Here is a 21,248-nt window from a genome sequence, read left to right as displayed (position 1 = left end):
TTTTTTTTTCAGATTGTCCAATTTGCTGGCATATAGTTAATTGTTCATAATATTATAATATTTGTATTTCTGTCATGTCAGTTGTTAACTTTTCTTTCATTTCTAATTGTACTTATTTGTGTATGGTTTCTCTTATTCTTGATAAGTCTGATTAAAGGTTTATCAATTTTGTTTAAACATCTTTTCAAATAAAAACAGCTGTTGGTTTCATTGATTTTTTTTTTTTTTTTTTTTTTTTTTGGTATTCTTTAGGCTCTTTTTCTTCCTTGATCTCATTGTTAATTATTCATTGTTGAGTAACATGTTATTTAGCCTCCTTGTGTTTGTTTTTCAGTTTTTTTCTTGTAATGGATTTCTAGCTTCATATCATTATGGGCAGAGAAGATGCTTGATATGATTTTAGTCTTCTTAAATTTATTGAGACTTGTATTGTGTCCTAACATATGGTCTATCCTAGAAAAATGTTCCATGTGAACTTAAGAAGAATGTATATTCTACTGCTTTGGGGTGAAATGCTCTGAAGATATCAATAAAATCTATTGGTCTATTGTGTTCTTTCAGGCCACTGTTTCCTAGTTGATTTTCTGTGTGGAAGATGTGTCCATTTATGTCAGTGGGATGTTAAAGTCCCCTACTATGACTGTGTTACTGTTGACCTCTCTCTTTATGTCCATCAGTATTTGCTTTATATATTTAGGTGCTCCTATGTTATAACCTCTTGTTGGATTGATCCTGTTATCATTATGTAATGACCTTCTTTGTCTCTTATTAAAGCCTTTGTATTAGTGTCTGTTTTTTCTGTTATAAGTATTACTACCCCAGTTTTTTATTTTCATTTCCATTAGCATGAAGTATCTTTTTCCATCCCTTTACTTTCAGACTGTACCTTTTCATTCTGAGGTGTGTTTCTTGTAGGTAGCATATATATGGGTCTTGTATTTTTTTTAATTTATTTTTTAATTTATATTTATTGTTGAAAGTATTACAGATATCCCTCTTTTTTCGCCCATTGATCTCCTCTGCCCCCAATCTGCTCCCCCAAAAGGCCATCACCACACTATTGTGTGTGTCCTTGGGTTATGCATATATGCATTTAAGTTATTTGATTAATCTCTCCCCACCCTCACCTTCCCACTGACATTCATCAGTCTGTTCCATGCTTCTGTGTCTCGGATCTATTTTGACCCTCAGTCTATTTTGTTTATTAGATTCCACATATGAGTGAGATCATGTAAAACTGAGTCAAGAAGAATCAGAAAACCTGAAAAAACTAATAACTGATGAAATCGAAGCAGTAATAAGAAACCTCCCAGCAAACAAAAGCCCCAGTCTGGACGGCTTCACTGGGGAGCTTTCTAATTCTTTAAGTTGTGGGGTTAGATAGTTTACTAAAAATTTTTTTTTGCTTTTTGAGGTAGGTTGTAGTACTATGAACTTGCTTCTTACGACTGCTTTCTCTGTTTCCCATAGATTTGGGGTTGTTGTGTGTTCATTTTTGTTTGTTTCCAGGAAGTTTTTGATTTCTTTCTTGATCTTATTGGTAACCCATTCATTGTTTAATAACATGCTATTTAGCCTACATGTGTTTGAATGTTTTTGAGTGTTTTAACTAGTTGATTTCTAATTTCATGCCATTGGGATCTGAGATGCTTGATATTTCAGTCTTCTTGAACTTGTAGAGACTGGTTTTGTGTACTAACGTGTGGTCTGTCTTTGAGCATGACCCATGTGCATTTGAGAGAAATGTATATTCTGCAGCTTTGGGGTGAAGTGTTCTGTAAATATAAATTAAATCCATCTGATCTAGTTTGCCATTTAGAGTCAGTGTTTCTGTGTTAACTTTTTGTCTGGAAGATCTATCCAGTGATGTCAGGGAGGTGTTAAAGTCCACGACTATGACTGTATTGCTGTTGATCTCTCCCTTAAAGTCCTTAAGGTTATTATTGACAGGTCCTTATTTATTGCCATTTTAATTCTTTATGCCTATGTTTCTCTATTTCTTATTATTACAGTAGACCCTTTAACATTTCTTGCAATGCTTCTATTTCTACATCTAATAACAGCAGTCCCTTTAACATTTTCTGCTGGTTTGATGGTAATAACTCCTTTATAGCCTTTTTGTGTCTGGGAAGGTCTGTATTTCACCATCTATTTTGCATGATAGCCTTGCTGGATAGAGTAGTCTTGGTTTCAGATGCTTGTTTTGCATTACCTTGAATACTTCATGCCATTCCCATCTGGCCTATAGAGTTTCTGATGAGAAGTCAGCTGACAGCCTTATGGGGGCTTCTTTGTAGGTAACAGATTGCTTTTCTCTTGCTGCCTTTAATACTTTCTCTTTGTCTTGAATTTTTGGCATTTTAATTATGATGTGTCTGGGCTTGGGCTCTTTGGATTCTTCTTGCTTGGGACTTTCTGTGCCTGCTGAACTTGTGTGACTTTTTCCTTGACCAGGTTAGGGAAGTTTTCTGACATTATTATTTCAAACAGGTCGGTAACCCTTGCTTACTTTTGACCTCTTCTGGCACTCCTATGATGCAGATATTGTTACATTTCATGTTGTCCCACCACTTCCTTAATCTATCCTGTTTTTAATTGTATTTTCTTTTTGGATCTCTGATTTCTACCCTGTCTTCTCTAATTTGCTCATTCAATCCTCACGTTCCTCTGATCTGCTCTTTATTCCCCCCAACATATTCCTTATTTCTGCTATTTCATTCTTCATTTCTGACTGGTCATTTTTCATAGTTTTTATATCTTTTTCTGTGCTGTTGAGCATCCTTACAATCAGTATTCTTTACTCTATATCTGATAGATTGCTTATCTCCATTTCACTTAGTTCTTTTTCTGGAGACTTCCCTTGTTTTCATTTGGGGCTTGTTTTTTGTCTCTCCATTTCACTGCCTATTTGGGTTTATTTCTATGTATTAGGTAGGCCTCCTAGGACTCTCAGTCTTTTTTGGGTGGTCTGTGGTGCAGGCCAGTGTCAGACGATGTTTGTTACTGGCCTTGATTACCCTTTTTGGAGCTATCAACAACCCATGGTTTGAAGTCCCGCCTGTTGGGGGTGGGTGCATTTGGACCAGACAAAGATGCACACCATAGTCTGCTTTTCTAAGGCCCAGATCCAGAAGCAGATCAGGCAAAGACTCCAAGCACTCTGTAGGCTGAGTAATCTGATTCTCTTAATGAGCCTCAGGCTCTCGAAACTCCACAGGGTAGGGCAAGAGGTTTTCCAGTAGGGTGGGGTAATTGCTTCCTCCTCAGGCAAAAGCTGCTTGGAAGGTAAATATCTGCCTCTGCAGTATGGCGGAATGACTCCACACAGGAATCTGGAGTGGTGCCTTCTGAGCTCTATCTCTAGAGCCCACAATCATAGATCCTCCTCGCACAGCTCCAGTCCACTCTACCCTTCCTCTGCTTTAGTCCAAGGTGAGTGGCTGCACACAAAACTTTGTGTGTTGGCTCTTTAAGAGGGTGCCTACATTTCCAGCTTTCTCTCCCTGGCAGACAGAAATGCGGCCGGCTGCATTTCACAGCCAGATGTTATGTGGGCACCTTTCTCAGTTCTGGTGCTCTTGGTTGGGAGGTCCAGCTGGGGGTTTAGGCCCTAGAGTCCTCAGTGGGAACCCTCCACAGCTGAGATATCCCTCTGGACCTTCAGCTGCTCCCTGTAGGAGCCTAGCCAGCCCACTCATGCTTCCTCACTTCCTACCAGTCTCTATGCAGTCTCCACTTTTCCTCCTTGGTTATGAGAGTGCTGTCCAGCTCATCTTCAGTTGCAGTTGAGTATTCAGGATGGTTTTTCTATATTTTAGTGGTTATTCCAGTTTGGTCCCAGGAGAGTGTCATTCTAGCTTCCACTCAGTCTGCTGCCATCTTTAATTTCTCCTTTCTGTAGGCTAGACATCCAACATGTGTCTCACTGGTCTGAGGTCACGGTGTCAGCAGAGCAGTCTCCCCTTTTGGAAACTCTAAGGAAGAGTTAGTTCTCTTGCCTTGTCCATCTTCTAGAGTCCACCTACATTTTTTATGGCCTTTTTATGCATCTTCAAAGCCAGCAAGAGCAGCTCCAGCCTGTCTCACATCACTCTGATCTTGCTTCTGCCTCCACATAGCCTTCTCTGACTCTGCGTCTTGTTTTTTAATCCATTCAGCTACCCTTTGTCTTTTGATTAGAGCATTTAATTCATTTGCATTTAAAGTGATTATTGATAGGTGTGTATTTATTGCCATTCTTTATAACTGTATTCCCCTCTTTTCTACCTTCTTGAAGATGTCTCTTTAACATTTCTTGTAATACTGGTTTGTTGGTGATGAACTCCTTTAGTATTTTTCTTGTCTGGGAAGCTCTTTATTTCTCTTTCAATTTTAAATGATAGCCTTGCTGGGTAGAGTACTCTTAGTTGTAGGGTCTTGCTTTTCATCACTTTGAATATTTGATGCCAGCCAGTCCCTTCTTGTTTGAAATGTTTTTGTTGCGAATTCAGCTGACAGTCATGTGGGAGCTCCTTTTTTTGGTAATTAACTGTCTGTCTCTTGCTGCTTTTAAGATTTTGTCTTTGTCTTTATTCTTTGTCATTTTATTTTACTTTTCCATTCATTTCTAGAAAGAGTGGAAGGGAGGGATGAGGTAGGGAGAAAGAGAGAGAGAAGGAAACATCAGTGCAAAACTAGACACATCGACTGGCTACCTCCTGCATGTACCCAGACTGGGATGGGGAACCCACAACCGCCTGACCGGGAATTAAACCAGAGACCTCCCTGGTCCACAGGCCGACTCTCCAACCACTGAGGCAAACTGGCCAGGGCTAATCTTTGCCATTTTAATTTTGATGTGTCTTGGTGTGGCCCTCTTTGGGTTCATCTTGTTTGTGACTCTCTGTGCTTCCTGTACTTGTCTTTTTACTTTACCAGGTTAGGGAAGTTTTCAGTCATTATTTCTTCAAATAGGTTCTCAATCCCTTGCTCGCTCGCTCTTCTTCTGGTACTCTTAGACTTTCCTTATTTAAATTATTTAACTTTTTTCTTCTTTTTGCTGTTCTGCCTTGTTGTTTTCTGCTACTTTGTCTTCCAGATCTCTGATTTGATAGTCTGTGTCATCTAACCCGCTGTTGATTTTTTTTCTCATGTATTCTTCATTTCAGATATTATATTCTTTTTTTAGGACTTGTTCTTTTTTATGGTCCCTATTCCTTTTTTATTTTTACTATCTCTTTGTTTAAGTTCCCACTGAGTTCATGTATTCTTTGCCTGAGTTCCTAGAGCATCCTTATAACCATTGTTTTGAACTCTGTATCTGGTAGATTGCTTGCCTGTTTCATTTAGTTATTTTTCTGGGGATTTCTCTTGTTTTTGTTTTCATTTGGAATGTGGTGTGTTTTTTTTGTCTCCCCGTTTTAGCTATTTCTCTATATTTGTTTTTTTACATTAGGTAGACCTGCTATGCCTCCCAGTGTTGGTGTGGTGGCCTTATGTAGTAGGTGTCCTGTGGGGCTTAGTGGTGCAGTCAAGCAAGGTGCCCCAGGAATATTCCTTGTGTGGGTAATGTGAAATCTCCTGTTGTAGTTTAGTCTTGATTTCTGTTGGTCCATCTGTCAGTGGGATTGTTGGCTGTTTGACTGTGTTCCTTGAGGCTGGCTGTTTGACTATGGGAATTGACCCTGATCAGCTTCTGAGCAGGGGCTGATCCCACAAGTGGATTTGGCCGCAGAAGTGCCTGGTATGTGCTGAGATCTTTGCCTGTGCCTCTTGTGGATGTAATTGGGCCATGCTCTGATGTGGTCTAAAGCCCGGCAGTGGGTGTGTTGGTTCTGGGGCCTCTTGGGAGGGACTCTGGGCCAGTTCAGTGTCAAGCACTGTCTGTGACCAACCCTGGGCCTCCTGTTTGGAGCTATAAAGTGATCTACAGTTTGTGGCTGCCTCTGCTGGGCCTCAGTATGCATGGGAGGGGCCAAGCTGCACACCAAAGTTTTCTTCCATCAGTTCAGAGCCCAAGGGCTGGTCACCAAAAGACCCAAGGCACCCTCAGATCTGCCTCCACCTGCTGGCTGCCTGTTAGGCTGAGTCACTGAAAGGGCCTGTGGTTGCATATGAGTTGCATGAGGTAGTTTCTCATTGTGTCACCAGGTAGGAGCGAGTGATGTTCACCAGATTGATACAGATTCAACCTCCATGCTAGTGCTGGGTCTGAGGCCACTCAGCAAAAGTCTCGGGATACACCAAGGCCAGCTGCCACCTGTTGGGTGCCCACCGACGTTTGTGATGGGCAGGGTCTCAGGGAGTCATTAGGATGAGAGCAGCAGAGTTCATCAGGCCAAACATAGCAAGATTTATCTGTGTGCAGGGAGGGCTTTGCATAGGAACCATGGCGTCTATTAGATGTGCAAGGGAAAAATGTCCTCACTTTAGAGACACACAACTCAGTCCTCCAGTCTGCCTGGACTTCCTCACACAACTCAGTCTCTCATCCAGTCTGTCTGGACTTCCTCGAGAATCTTTCAAGAAAGTCTTCACCACAGGCCACATCCAACTGACTTTTCTGCAGGATGTGGGCCTGGCAGTGCAGGATGACTAGGAGTCGAAAGGGTGGGACTAGTGCATTTCTTCAGGCTGATGTAGTATGGTGGGGAGTGCTAGACTCAGGAAAGGTGGCATCTGTGGGTGATGTGGGGCAGGACTCAGCACAGGGACCCTGGTATCTGTCCCTTTAGCTCTCTCCCTGGAGCCACACAACCCAAGTCTCTCCTTGCAGGACTCTAGTGTGCTCCGATTTGCCCTCCCTCTGCTGGAGCCCAGGGTGAGTGGTGGCAAACAAGATTTTGTGCCCCTGGTTCTTTAAGAGGATGCCTAGGTTTCTAGCAGACTCCTGTCTCTCCTTGGTGGACAGAATCCCTGTTGATTTTTATAGCCAGATATTATGTAGGCTCCTCTTCATAGTTCTGGTGCTCTGAGCTGGAGAGCCTGGCATGGGGTTGAGACCACACACGCCTCATGGGACACCTTTGCAGCTGAGATGGCCAGCCCTTTTCACATCTCTGACCTTCCTACCAGTCTCAACATGGCCTCTTCTGTAAATCCTTGGTTATAAGACTTTTGTTCAGCTAGTCTTCAGATGGTTATTCTGGTTGATTGTTCTAAAGTTTAGTTGTAATTTCAGTTTGGACATGGAAAGAGATTGAGTGTAATGTCCACCTCCTCCAACACTATCTTGGATTGTTTTTCTGAATGGGTCAAATTTTGATTTCCTGGTAAAGAATAAATTTTATTTATTAGATATTCATAGTGAAATGACTGTATTTAAGTATCATACCCAAAAAACATAACTGTAATTAATTTTTGGACACATTATATTTTCTTACAGAAATAGTAGAAGAAAGTTTTGGGTAACTTTTCCTTTTTCTTTATTATTTTTGTAGGATCCGGCATTCGAACATTCACTCCATTTTATTTTCTGGTGGAGCCAATGGATACACTATCAATTAGAGGCTCTTCTGTTGTATTGAACTGTTCAGCATATTCTGAGCCTTCTCCAAAAATTGAATGGAAAAAAGATGGAACATTTTTAAATTTAGTATCAGATGATCGACGCCAGCTTCTCTCAGATGGGTCTTTATTTATCAGCAATGTGGTACATTCCAAACACAATAAACCTGATGAAGGTTATTATCAATGTGTGGCCACTGTTGAGAGTCTTGGAACTATTGTCAGCAGAACAGCCAAGCTCACAGTAGCAGGTAAGCTTTGTTAAGTAATTCATTTGTATTTTCAAAGTTTTATAACGGGTAAATCTTGATAAAAGCAGTATCATCTAGACTTTTTATTTAACTGGTAATAGCAGATACACTCATTTAACAAGTATTGATTGCGTACAGTGTAGGACTTGCTCAGTGCTGTAGGAAATAAACTCTAGCACTCCCACTTTCTGATGATTTAGATGGCTTAAGGTTGCTATTAGAAGTATTGAACCAGTTCTTTTTTTCTTTTTAACTTAGAAATCACAGTGGAAATTGTATGGGAAAATCTAGTCACTTTAGTTGCTAACTTTTTATCCTGCTCAGCATAACCATTTAGGATGGCTTTGTAAAACTCGAAGTATAGCCAGAATCTTGGTTCCTTTGTACCTTAACCAAGGAAATGACATTTAATTGGAAACATTACTTTAAAATCTGTAGTCTATATGTATTAAGGTGAAGAGCAGAAAGTTTTAAGGAGAGAAACATTCACTTTCTTGTAAAGCATCCTTTTTTGAAGAATAATGGAAAGTTTAAAAAAAATTAAGGATCTCGAAGAGTAAGATGTGGTTCCTTACTTAAGTCATTCCTGTCTTGTAGGAGAAACTGGCATTCCTCAGATCAGGGTTTCTTCACTTGAGTACCAAATGAAGTAGTTCGTTTTGGTTGTTTCACATTGTTCAAAAGTTGTATTATCATTAAGTCTTCTATTTAGACTCACTTGGAAAGACACTTGAAAAAAGAATATGACCGAGACTGTAGTTTCTCATCTCATTCCCACTGCAAGTCATGGCTCTCTGTCTTATGCTCACTCCAGGGTGTACTTGCTCATTCATTCAGTGTATGTTGGCTCTCCTTTTTGGAGCCAGATGCTCAAGTTTTATTGAGTGCAATATAAGGCTACTGTAGTTACTCCATAATTATGGATTAAATATGGAAAAAGAAAAGAAAAAAGTCAGTCCTTTTGACAATCTGCCTTTTCTCTTTTTTTCTTATATTTATTTATTTTTAATCCTCACCCAAGGATATTTTTCCCATTGTTTTTTTCAGAGAGAGTGGAAGAGAGAGAGAAACATCAGCGTGAGAGAGACACATTGATTGGTTGCCTCCTGCACGCGCCCTGAGGTACGTGCCCTTGGCCAGAATTGAACCAGGGACCCTTCAGTCCTTGGGCCAGTGCTCTAACTACTGAGCCAAACCAGTGAGGGCCTTTTTTGCTTATTTTTAAAATCTATTTGCCAGGCTTTCTCCAACATATTGATAAATAAGTTAGCATCATGACTGCCCCTTAGGTCACTTATGTCACCTCCTGTTTATCATTTTTGTTCTTAAGCTGAGCTTTAATCGTGACTGCTTCCTCTCAGCTGCGCCTCACACCCAGTCACCAAATCCAGTGAATTCTGCTTCCTAATATCTCTGTACATGATTCACGTTCTCCTTTCTAAGTCTCTTCCTCATCCCTCAGCACAGCCTTGTACCTGTTTGCCCCCTCATCCTTTTTTTCCTCCAATCCATCTCCACACTGTGCTCAGAGCACTGTTTCTCACATGTTAGTGACTCTCCAGTAACAACATGAGGTCAATGTCTAGACCTCTTGAGTCCTTTCATGAGCCGGCTTCCACTTCTCCAGTTTCATTTCTTACCACTTCATCCTGCCCCCAGCAGCACCACCACATTTTAAGCTCTGGCAGTACCAAATATTTTCAGTTCCCTTTCCTTCTCTGCCTCTGGCTTTTGCTCATGGCTTCCCCACTGCCTATTAAAATCCTCTCCTTCACCTTTTCCTCTCTTCTCTGCTAGGTTTGTCCATTCTTCCTCTTAACTTTCGTATCTTTCAGGAAACATTTTTTCACCTAATATTTAAGTAAACAGGCAATTTTAATACAAGATGATAAAAGTTTTGGCTGCAGACGGGATTCTGTAGGAGAGTTGTTTAACCTGCTCTTAGCCTGAGTATCAGGAGGAAATACTATCTAAGCTAAGAGATGAATAGAAGTTCTTTTTAGTAGTAACATCGTATTCTTTTATAGATACACTGTGAATTATGTAAAGATCTTCTTTATGAACAGTTATATGCTATCACGGGTTATCTCAATTGATCTTAACAGGAAAAAAAAAAAAAGCAGAAACTTATCCCCCCCTTCCTTTCCGGTCCAGTATTACGTGTTTTACTTAGTAATTGTCTCTTTAGACTATTTCAATTTCAAACCAGTCTTCTTCTTCCTTGTCTCATTGTTTGATGTTATAGGCAATACTGTAAGGAACAACCATTTGAAAATCTTTATTTCTATAGAATAGATTACTAGACATAGTAATTTTACTAATTGCTGGATTATAGGGTATACTTTGTGTGTGCGTGTGTGTTTGATTTTTAAGAAAGATAGCACTGGATTGTTTGACAGTTCCTCAAAATGTTAACCAACCATATGACTGAGAAATTGCATTTCTAGGCATCTGATACCCAAGAGAAAAGAAATGTTCACACAACAATTTGTACCTGAATGTTTATAGCAGCATTGCTCATATTAGCAAGAAGGTGGAAACAATGTACATGTCTATCAAGTGAAGAATGGATAACCAAAATGTGGTATATTCATATGTGGAATATGATTTGGCAATAAAGAGAAATGAAGTTCTGATATATACTGCAATGTGGATATATTAAAAACATTATGCTAATAACTTAAAGAAGCCAGTTACAAAAGACCACATAGAGTATGACTTAATACATATGAAATCCAGAATAGGTAAATATATAGAGAACCAAAAGGTAAAGTGATGGTTTTTGGGCTGAGGATGAGGATATGGGGGTGGAGAGAGGGTGGGTGTGGGGAATGACTGCAAGTGAGTACAAGATGTTTTTGAGGAATGATGAAAGTGTTCTAAAATTATAGTGATGGTTGCAGAATTCTGTGAATACGCTAAAACCATTGAATTGTGTACTTTAAATGGTAAACTTTATGATATATAAATTGCATCACAGTAAAACTTTAAAAAAAAAGATATTGCCAAATTGCTGTTGTAAGAGGTTATTGGTTAGAGGTTTTGGTTGCAAGCAATAGAAACGGATTCTGGCCAGTCAGCGAGAAGGGGAATTTTTGAAAGAATACTAAGTAGATAGCTCATAGAATTAAATATGAGCGGTCTTTTTCTCTGGGCTATGTCATTTCTCCACAGCGGAAAATTTTGTTTTACTGCCTGGGCAGTACCCTGACTATGAGCGTTTTGAGCTCAAAGGTGGGGAATTGTGTGTTCTAAATACAGACATTGTTAATTCCTCCTTGGCAGCTCCATTCCCACTCTCTCTCTTTTCTCCTGCAATTTTTCTGAGGCAGCAGGACAAACTGGCCTCCTGCTTGTGAGCACAGGAAGCTGCAGCATTTTCGGCATCAGCATCAGTTACTGGTTCCTCCATCTGCTTTCTCTGTTCAGAAATTTTTTGAAATTTTTGACTCCCCATATGTAGTAGTGGGTTTATATTTTTAAAAAATTACTCATTTTCATGAGACCTAAGGGGGAAGAATATTTTGACTTTAGGAAAAATAGAACTGACTCTTGGTTTTATTCCAGATTCCTTTTGTTTTTTCCTTTGTTAGTTTCTGTGTTTATTTTTATTTCCTCCTAATTTTCTGGTTTCTGAAAAGTGGATATTGTTAATTTTTAAAATATATATATCTATTGATTTCAGAGAGAGAGAGAAACATCAATGAGGAGAGAGTTGTCATTGATTGGCTGCCTCCTGCACACCCCCAACCAGTGATCGAGTTTGCAACCCCGGCATGTACCCTGACCAGGAATCAAACTGTGATCTCTTGGATCCTAGGTCAATGCTCAACCGCTGAGCCATGCCTGACTGGGCTGGATATTGTTAATTTTATCTTTATTTCTTTTCTTCAGAATACTCTTGAAACAAAAAATAAAAATTTGTAGCAGAGCTGGACAACCTGTATGTGTGTGTCATTTACATATGGCCTAATTAACCATCATAAAACTAGAAGACCTGTAGTTGTTTCTCATTAGACTTACTTATTTTTAATATATATCTTTATTGATTTCAGAGAGAGAACGGGAGAGGGAGAGAGATAGAAACATCAACGACGAGGGAGTCATCATTGATCGACTGCCTCCTGCACATCCCCAACTGGGGATTGAGCCCACAACCTGGGCATGTGCCCTGACCGAGAATCAAACCACAATCTCCTGGATCCCAGGTTGATGCTCAACCATGCCCGGCTGGGCTGTTTTAGTCTTAAACATTTTTTTGTATTCTGAGCATGTCAGAGTCACTTTTTAGATATTATTGTTAGCAGTAGTATCTATATTTGTTGAGTACTTATGTGCCAGGCAGTATTCTGGATATGAATTACTTAAGTATTTAATTAGTTAAGTGTTTAACCTTTTTAACAACTTTATGTAGCCTGTTACTGTTCTGATTTTACTAATGAAACTGAGGCTAGGAGGTTAAATAACTTGCCAACATCACACAGTCACAAATGAAGTGGTGCAGTTGGCATTCATATGCAGATTATGTGACTCCAGAACTCATGTTCTCAACCACTGCATTCTGTGGCCTGTATAGAGTATTTGTGATTGCATTTTTTGGTTAATATTTGACTTCAAAGTAATTTCAGATTTACAGAATCATTGCAAGAATGAAACCAAGAAATCCCATTTTAGTCTTCACTCAGATTACCTGATTGTTAAGGTTTTACCACATCTGCCGTACCATACCACCCCCAGTGGCACATACCTAAATTCACTTTTCTGAATGTTTTTCTGATTAAGAGTAAACTGCAGATGTTACCCCTACCTAAAACTTCCATGTATATTTTCTAAAAAAAGGAATTCTCCTAAGTAACCAGTTATCAATTTCAGGAAATTAACCTTGATACAATACTGTTATTTAATCCATAGATACCATTCGGATTTCACTGATTGTCTCAATTGGTCTTAATAGGAAAAAAAAAACAAAAGTAGAAATTTAACTCCCTCACCCCCCTTTCCTTTCTAGTCCCAGATGACATGTTTTACCTCTTTAGACTCCTTTAATCTCGAACCATTCTTCTTTTTCCTTGTCTTATTTTGGGTTTTCTGATTCTCTCCTACGAATAGATTCAGGTTTTGCATTTTTGGGAGGAATAGTGTAGTGATGCTCTGTTCTTCTTAGTGCATCATATCAGGAAGCATGTTCTGTTTTGTTCCATTACTGATAATGTTAATCTTTATCATAAGTTAAGGTGGTCTATGCTATGTTTCTCCCTGTAAAGTTAATAAGTATTTTGTACTTTTATTAATTTGGGGGAGAGATAATTTGATACCCTATAAATATCCTATTCCTCATCCAACTTTTACCTACTAATTTTAGCATCTATTTATGATTCATTGTCCCAGATTTAGCCAGAAGAAACTCCCTTCAGTCTGACTTTTGTGTCCTTCTGATTCATCCATATTGTTCTTTGGGTACTTGCCCTTTTTCCAGTCACAAGACATTCTAGGCTCATCTTGTACTTTTCCCTCTACCAGTCCTAGAATCAGCTATTTCTCCCTCCAAGGAGCATTGATTCCTTGTAATGGAGAATGGTATTTAGAAATCCAGATTGAATCACAATATATACTCATTGCCACTGGAGTGACATTGATTCTGGACTCTCTGGACAGATGACTATATATGAAATGTACATATATTTCATACATACACATTTACCTCCATACATACATCATTCTATATTTGTATCTAGAATTACATAAAACCGTAAGTTTCCACTGATGCCTCTATTCTAGTCCAGTACCATGGGATTTATTCAGCCCTTCTGCTTTTCCATATTTGTACCATGCTTCTCTGACTATGAGGAATCTGAGTCCAGTAACTTGTTTGATTTGTAATCCTGTATGTAGCCAATTTCCTGACTCGTGAACCTCCTCCTTGAACCTGGTTCCACCATACATGTGGCCACATGGGCTGACTTGCTTCTGGTCCCCATGACTGCATTTTATTTCTTCTGTTTCTTTATTGTCCAGGTCTTCCAAGATTTGCCAGCCAACCAGAACCTTCTTCAGTTTATGCTGGGAACAGTGCAATTCTGAATTGTGAAGTTAATGCAGATTTGGTCCCATTTGTGAGATGGGAACAGAACAGGCACCCTCTTCTTCTGGATGGTAGAGTCATCAAACTTCCAAGTGGAACACTGGTTATCAGCAATGCGACTGAAAGAGATGGGGGACTTTATCGCTGCTTAATTGAAAGTGGTGGGCCACCAAAGTATAGTGATGAAGCTGAATTAAAAGTTCTTCCAGGTATTCATTTATTATCAGGACTGATAATATATTTATTGATGGGTAAAATTTGTTCTGTTAGAATTTTTATAAGTACTGTCAAAAATGTGATGTGACATATTAATGTCAGCATATTAATGTCAAATTTCTTACAAGGGGGAAAAGAAGAAAACATGAGAAAGATCCACACTTTAGTGAATGCATTTGTCAGTAAAAATTTACCAAGCAATAAAGTATATTCAATGTCTATTGCATTCTTCTTGACAAAAGAAACATTAGCTCTGTGTCTTTTTGTCAAGCCTCCCCGCAATAGGATACTTCTTTGAGTTTGATTACTTCCCTATAATAGAATACTTTTTATAGTTAGGTCTTTTAACTTGTAAGAATTAGCGACTCACTCAAGCTAGTTCATACAAGAGAGATGGGTAGAGTGGTAACTGTTACTATAGCAGCTCTCCGGAGACGCTGGTAAGCCAGATTTCTTGGATCTTTATAATGCTCCCCCATTTTAATGTAAACCCAGCTCCTCTTTCCATCTTTCCTTCTCTTTTGGCTTCTCACTCTTTCTGCTCCTATTGGCTTTCCTCATAACCTATTTTGTCTATCTTTTCTCAACTGTGTGACATCTTACTAATAACTTTCTCTCACCTGTAGCTCATCAGAGTCCCTCTAGCCTCTTGATGTTTCATGACCTTTCAGCTTCTATTCCCACTGCTAGGTGCCTGATTCTTTCCATATTTCTTATTTTAAATGTGAGTTTATGAATATAATTGGACCATACCTATGTTGTATGGGCAGTTTTTATATATGATGACTTCATAGACTTATTTTTAGCCTGTGGATTGGCTTGCAAAATGAGACTAATATGATGGACAGTGACTCTTGATGGTGTTGCTGATGGGCCTTGAACTGATTTTTTAAAAAGCAGGGTTTTTTTGTCATCATCATCTTTGCCTTTGTCATTCCTATCCCAGTGTATTCTCACCTCAGAAGCCACAGTTATCTTTTAAAATGTGAATTAGATCATGTCATGTCTTTGCTCAAAGTCTTCTAAAGGTTTCCCATCTCAGAATAAATGTTAACATCCTTACCCTGTAAGGCTTTATATATAAACTTTGTCTCACCTCCCTCTCCCATCTCTCTTCTTCAATCTCATACTTCTCTCTCCCTCACTCTGTGATTGTGGCCTCCTTATGTTTCTAGAACACTCCAAACATGCTCTTGCTTTTGGGCCTTTCTGCTTGTCATTTTTTTCCTAATGGTCTTCCCTCAGATATCTGCCTGACTCACTCTCTTACCTCTTTCGCCCAAATATGACTTTATCAGTGAAGCCTTCCTTAACCACTGTTTAAAACAGCAATCTTCCATTCCCATCCTCCCTTACCCTGGTGTGTTCTCCTTACATAATACATCATCTTTTAAAATTAAATTGATTAAATTAATTTTTTAAATATATTGATTCTTCTAGAGGGGAAGAGAGAGAGAAGGAAAAAACATCGATTTTGTTGTTCCACTTATTTGTGCCTTCATTGGTTGATTCTTTTACATGCCCTGACTGAGGATTAAACCTGGAGCCTTGGCATATTGGAACTACGCTCTGACCAACTTAGCTACTCGGCTAGGGCTTGACATACTACATTTTTAATGTGTTGTTTCTCCCCGTTAGTGTATGTAAGCTTAGCACGGACAAGGAATTTTGTCTAATGCCAAGCATGGTAACAGGCACATAGAGGCCAGTAAATCATTATTCAAATTTGTTTCTATCAAAATTCAATTAAATCTAGCTAAATAATTCAAGATTTTAAAAATTAGAGCAAACTATTGCCAGATAGCAGTGTCTTCCAGCCTACTTCTTGACTTGCTTTTACATGGCAGAGTTCAGAGTTTTTTATACCCAGGGTAACATTCAAGCAAATCCTCTAAACTGGATCCAAGGAAACAAGATTCTCAGTGTCAAAGGATGAGCCACCACTGAATGTCTGCAACAAAAACAAAGTACTGAATGTTTTGTTGACTTGGTCAGGGAGAGCTGTGCTTGTCAAGCAGTCTTTTTTTAAAAAAAAAAATAATTTTTTTACTTTTTTTTCAATTATGATTTACATTCAGTATTATTTTGTTTTAGCTTCAGGTACACATCATAATGGTATGACAGTCATTTACTTTACAAAGTGTTTCCCCACCAGTACCCACCTGGCACGATACGTAGTTATTACAGTATTATTGATATATTCCCTATGCTATACATTACATCCCCATGACTATTTTGTAACTGTGAAGCTGTACCACATATAATACATTAATAGTAAAATGTGAAATAAGTTTATTTTTTTAGATTAGCATTAAAAAACCCAAAACTTTTTTTTTTTTAGTGATGCTTAAAAGATTACTGATAATTTATTTTGGGTTGAACCATAATAACCCACAATAAATTGTTGATATTCCACTGTTTTTGCTTCTGTAAAGGATAATTTCTTTTTTTTTAACTTCATTTTTGAATTAGTTTACATTCAACATTATTTTGTATTAGTTTCAGGTGTACTGTATAGTGGGGAGACAGTCATATACATGACAAAGTTTTTCTCCCAATATTCCCAATACAGTGCCCATCAGGCACCATAGTTAGTTATTACAATATTATCAACTTTATTAACTATATTCCTTATGCTGTACTTGACATCCCTGTGACTATTTTGTAACTACCAATCTGTACTTACCAGCTCCTTCACCTTTTTCACCCAGTCCCCCAAATCCCCTCCTCTGACAGCCATCAGTCTGTTCTCTATGAATAGTCTCTATCAATATTGTATCTTGGTTTATTTGGTTCTTTAGATTCCACATGTAAGTGAAATCATATGGTATTTGTCTTTCTCTGACTGATTAATTTCACTTAGCATAGTATCGTCTAGGTCTACCAGTGCTGTCAGCAGAAGGTAAGATTTCATTCTTTTTTATGGCTGAGTAATATTCTATTGTATATATGTACCGCTACTTTTTTATCCATTCATCTACTGATGGACACTTGGGTTGTTTCCATATGTTGGCTATTGTAAATAATGCTGCACTGAACAAGGGCTGCATATATTGTTTTGAATTAATGTTTTGGATTTCTTTGTTTATATACCCAGAAGTGAAATTGCTGGGTCATAGGCAGTTCCATTTTTTAATTTTTTGAGGACCCTCCAGACTATATTTCACAGTGGTTGCACCAATCTTCATTCCCACCAACAGTGCACAAGGGTTCCCTTTTCTCCACATAGCCTCACCAACACTTGTTTGTTAATTTATTGATGAGAGCCATTGTGACAGATGTGAGGGGATATGTCATTTTGATTTTAATTTGCATTTCTCTGATTAGTGATGTTGAGCATCTTTTCATATGTCTGTTGGCCATCTGCATGTCCTCTTTGGAGAAGTGTCTATTCAGGTCTTCTGCCCATTTTTTAATTGGATTGGTTCTTTTGGTGTTGAGTTGTGTGAGTTCTTTATGTATCATGGGCGAATATGTTCTCCCATTCAATAGGTTGTCTTTTTGTTTTGTTGATGGTTTCCTTTGCTGTGCAAAAACTGTTTTGTTTGATGTAGTCCTCTTTGTTTATTTTTTCTTTTGTTTCCCTTGCCTAAGGAGATTATATCAGAAAAAACACTGCTAAAAGAAATGTCTTGAGATTTTACTGCCTGTGTTTTCTTCTAGGAGTTTTATGGTTTCGAATCTTACATTTAAGCCTTTAATCCATTTTGAATTTACTTTCGTATATGGTATAAGAAGGTGGTCTAGTTTCATTATCTTGCATATATCTGTCCAGTTTTCCCAGCACCATTTTTTAATAGACTGTCTTTAGCCCATTGAATGTTCTTGCCTTCTCTGTCTTAGATTAATTGACCATAATGGCGTGGGTGTATTTCTGGGCTCTCTATTCTGGTTCATTGATCTATATGTCTTTTTATTCCAGTTCCATGCTGTTTTGCTTACTGTAGCCTTGTAGTATAATTTGATATCAGGTAGTGTGACACCTCAAACTTTGCCTATCTTCAAGATTGCTGTGGTTATTTGGGGTTTTTGTAGTTCCATATAAATATTGGGATTATTTGTTTTAGTTCTATAAAATACTCAGTTGGTATTTTGGTAGGAATTGCATTGAACCTGTAGATTACTTTGGGCAGTATGGACACTTTATGTTAATTTTTGTTATCCTTGAGCATGGTATGTACTTCCATTTATTTGGTTTTTTCTTAAGTTTTTTTTATTCAGAAGCACAGTCTCCTTGAATAATGGAAACTTCTGATCTCTTATAGAATTTTTGGGAAGACATTGTTTTTAGTGTGTTGGTTACAAGGCACAGGGGTAGATCAATGTCAGTCAGAGAAGCATGTTTTATTGTTGATTAGAGGGGTGAGAACAGGTTGATACCAGTATTAGAAGCAAGTGATCCTGTTCTTGAATGGCTGACACTTAAAGCCTGAGGCTGTCACCGATTGGGTGGCTTTCAAAGGCATGTTCACTGAAGTGAATTGTCACTGATCTGTTAGACAATTTTTACGTGTTACCATGACTACAGAACCATCATCATTTGGTTCACAAGTTTAAAGCCAGAATGGTGGTGGTTGCTATGGTTATGAAACATCTTTTCCTAAGATTTTATGGAGATAGGAACCACGTCTCTTTGCCTGAGAATTTTTTTTCCCCTCAAAACTTAGCACTTAGAAGTATATTACACCATCAAAACTTTAGAGAACCTGTCTTTTATCCATAAGCACGTGGACATTCATGTGTTCATAAGAGCAGCTATATAAAGTGAACACACATATAGTGGTAGCCTGGTCATTGCACCGTTATAAAATCAAAGTATTGACAGACTGAGTGGACAAGTTAAAGCTCAGAAAGATTTTTAGAACTAACACACTGATATAGGAAAGGAGAGGAGAGGAGGGAAGGGGAGGGGAGGGGAGGGGAAGGGGAAGGGGAAGGGGAAGGGGAGGAAAGGAAACTTTTTATGATATCACTGGGAGTGGGGAAGATGCTGCTAAGGGCCTTGAGCTTGCTCAGATTTTTCTCTGTTTGTACCCCTCATGAGGCATTTGCTTTTTCCTATTTTTTAAAGTCAAGGGGATTCATGTCACACCTCCGTCTGTTAACTAGTAAATACACTGAAGGCAGGAGCTATAACTATGCATCTTTAAAGCCCCAAAGAACCTAGCACAGTGCTTTGCACATAAAAGTTATTTAAGAAAGGTTTGCTCATTTAAGTGGAATTTAAAATATTTTTTCTAAAGCCACATAGACTGAATAGGAATTGATCATTCTTCATCATTAAAGTGGTAAAGTGCTTTTGTAATCATTATCTTTTATTTTAAATTTTTTTTTTTTTAGATCCTGAGGTCACATCAAACTTGGTATTTTTGAAACAACCTTCTTCCCTGGTCAGAGTCATTGGTCAGAGTGCAGTATTGCCATGTGTTGCTTCGGGACTTCCTCTTCCAACCATTAGATGGACAAAAAATGAGGAGGCACTTGACACAGAAAGGTAATACCTGCCTAAAAGCCTTTTTCAGCCTTAGCTTGAGACTTGGTCTTCTTATCTTATGTGGGACTATTGATTAATAAGAAAATGATTACTTTTTTAAAAATTTAAACACATTGTAATGCTCATTTATCTCCTTAACATATGTTTATATGCTGTATATGATTATGATGTTTAAAGAAAATAATGCTTTCAAAATATTAAGGGATAATTCTATTTGTTCTTTCTGAGCTACAGTATCCTTAGCGTAAGGCCTCGGGACCTCCTTCTCTAAATTATTGCTAGAGTCCCCAGTCCTGACTAGATGAGACTTCTCACTCACTCTCATATGCATTTTGTTGATAGCAGTTTTTTCCTTAACACAAACAGTAAAAGAAAATGTATTTCTCACCCTTTTGTTTTTGCCTTTTAAAATAATACCAGCCTTCTTCTATGATCACAAATGCTTCATCCTCCACAAAAGGCTTTTCTGTTAACATCAACCACCGTGTTATCTATCTCATCCCCCTCATTACTTCCTATGGTCTGGATACTTTTCTCAGTTGTATTCAGATAAAAGAACTGAGGTGGTTGTAGTTAGGTATGTTTTCTTTCCAAAACAAGTTACCTCATGCATTGTAGGATGTTGAGTAACATCTCTGACCTCTACTCACTTGATGCCAATAGCACTCTCAAGTTGTGACAACCAGAATTGTTCCTAGATATTGCCAGATGTCTCTTGGGGGACAAAATTGTCCCCAGTTGTGGACCACTGTTCTGGAGCAGTGCTGTCCAATAGAAAATGATGCAAGCCACATATATAACTTAAAATTTTCTGGTAGCTGCCCTAGAAGAGTAAGAAGTACACGTGCACTACTAAATACAATAATTTATGCAGTGTACCAGTTAAAGTGCAGTGTAGTTCTACCAAAACAATAAAATTTGTATTCAGTGCTGCTTCTGCATTTACATGGAAATTAAATAAAAATTTATAAATTCAGTTCTTCAGTCATTCTAGCCATATTTTCAAGTATCAGTAGCCACATGTGGCTAGTGGCTATTGATTTGGATAGAGCAGGTCTAGAGCTTGTCAATTTAGTAATCCAAAGTAAGCAGACATTCTTAATTTGTGTAGTTCAGTAACCAAGACATGGAAAGGGAGATCTGCCTAGTCAGCTTGGTAATCAGCCTTCAGCAATCAGTGGGGATGATAGAATACAGTCATATTATTTCTCCTTTGTACAATTAGCAAAGCTGGTGGTGTCATCTCCAATATCATCTGATTTCTTTCTCAGTGGCCATCCAGTCACAGCTGCTTCTGCCTATATTTTATATCTTTTCTTCTCTTTACTTAGCTAAATATTATACAAAGAATTTGTAAGACTTCCAGGGAATTTTTTAAACTTATGCTAACAAGCAGAGGGAACATTAAAATATGGGGTAAAAATTTCAAGCTCTTAGAGAAGAAATTTTTATTGTCTACATGTTAAAATAAAACATCAGGAGTAGGAAAGCTGAAATAGGTTATTTTTACAACTTTAATATTATATCATAGGACATTCTGAAATATGTAAAATATAGGAATTTGTTTTCTTATACAAGAAATAAAAGAGGATTCATATGATTTTCATTTGTTTATTAAATAAATATTCAACAATTATTTATTGAATGCTGATTATGTTTGGCACTGTTCTGCGTACTGGGAATACAGTAGTAAACCACACTCAGAGTTTTTGCTCTTAAG

At 38.1% G+C, this 21,248-nt stretch overlaps 1 protein-coding gene across 5 annotated transcripts in view; it reads left to right on the top strand.

Moving 5' to 3' along the window:
* The window catches only part of NEO1 (neogenin 1), a 275,123-nt gene that overhangs the window by 99,815 nt on the left and 154,060 nt on the right, over positions 1-21,248 (top strand). For all 5 annotated transcript variants that reach the window (XM_016201544.2, XM_016201537.2, XM_016201561.2 and 2 more), the window contains exons 2-4: positions 7,419-7,736; positions 13,752-14,027; positions 19,375-19,528. In XM_016201544.2, the coding sequence (XP_016057030.2) occupies positions 7,419-7,736; positions 13,752-14,027; positions 19,375-19,528 (748 nt within the window). The remainder of the gene's footprint in view (positions 1-7,418; positions 7,737-13,751; positions 14,028-19,374; positions 19,529-21,248) is intronic.

Source organism: Miniopterus natalensis, chromosome 1 (assembly GCF_054644295.1).
Source record: "Miniopterus natalensis isolate mMinNat1 chromosome 1, mMinNat1.hap1, whole genome shotgun sequence".
In the NCBI taxonomy this organism is placed as follows: Eukaryota; Metazoa; Chordata; class Mammalia; order Chiroptera; family Miniopteridae; genus Miniopterus; species Miniopterus natalensis.
The sequence above is the reverse complement of the archived record's forward strand: the minus strand, read 5'-3'. Positions and strand labels throughout refer to the sequence as shown.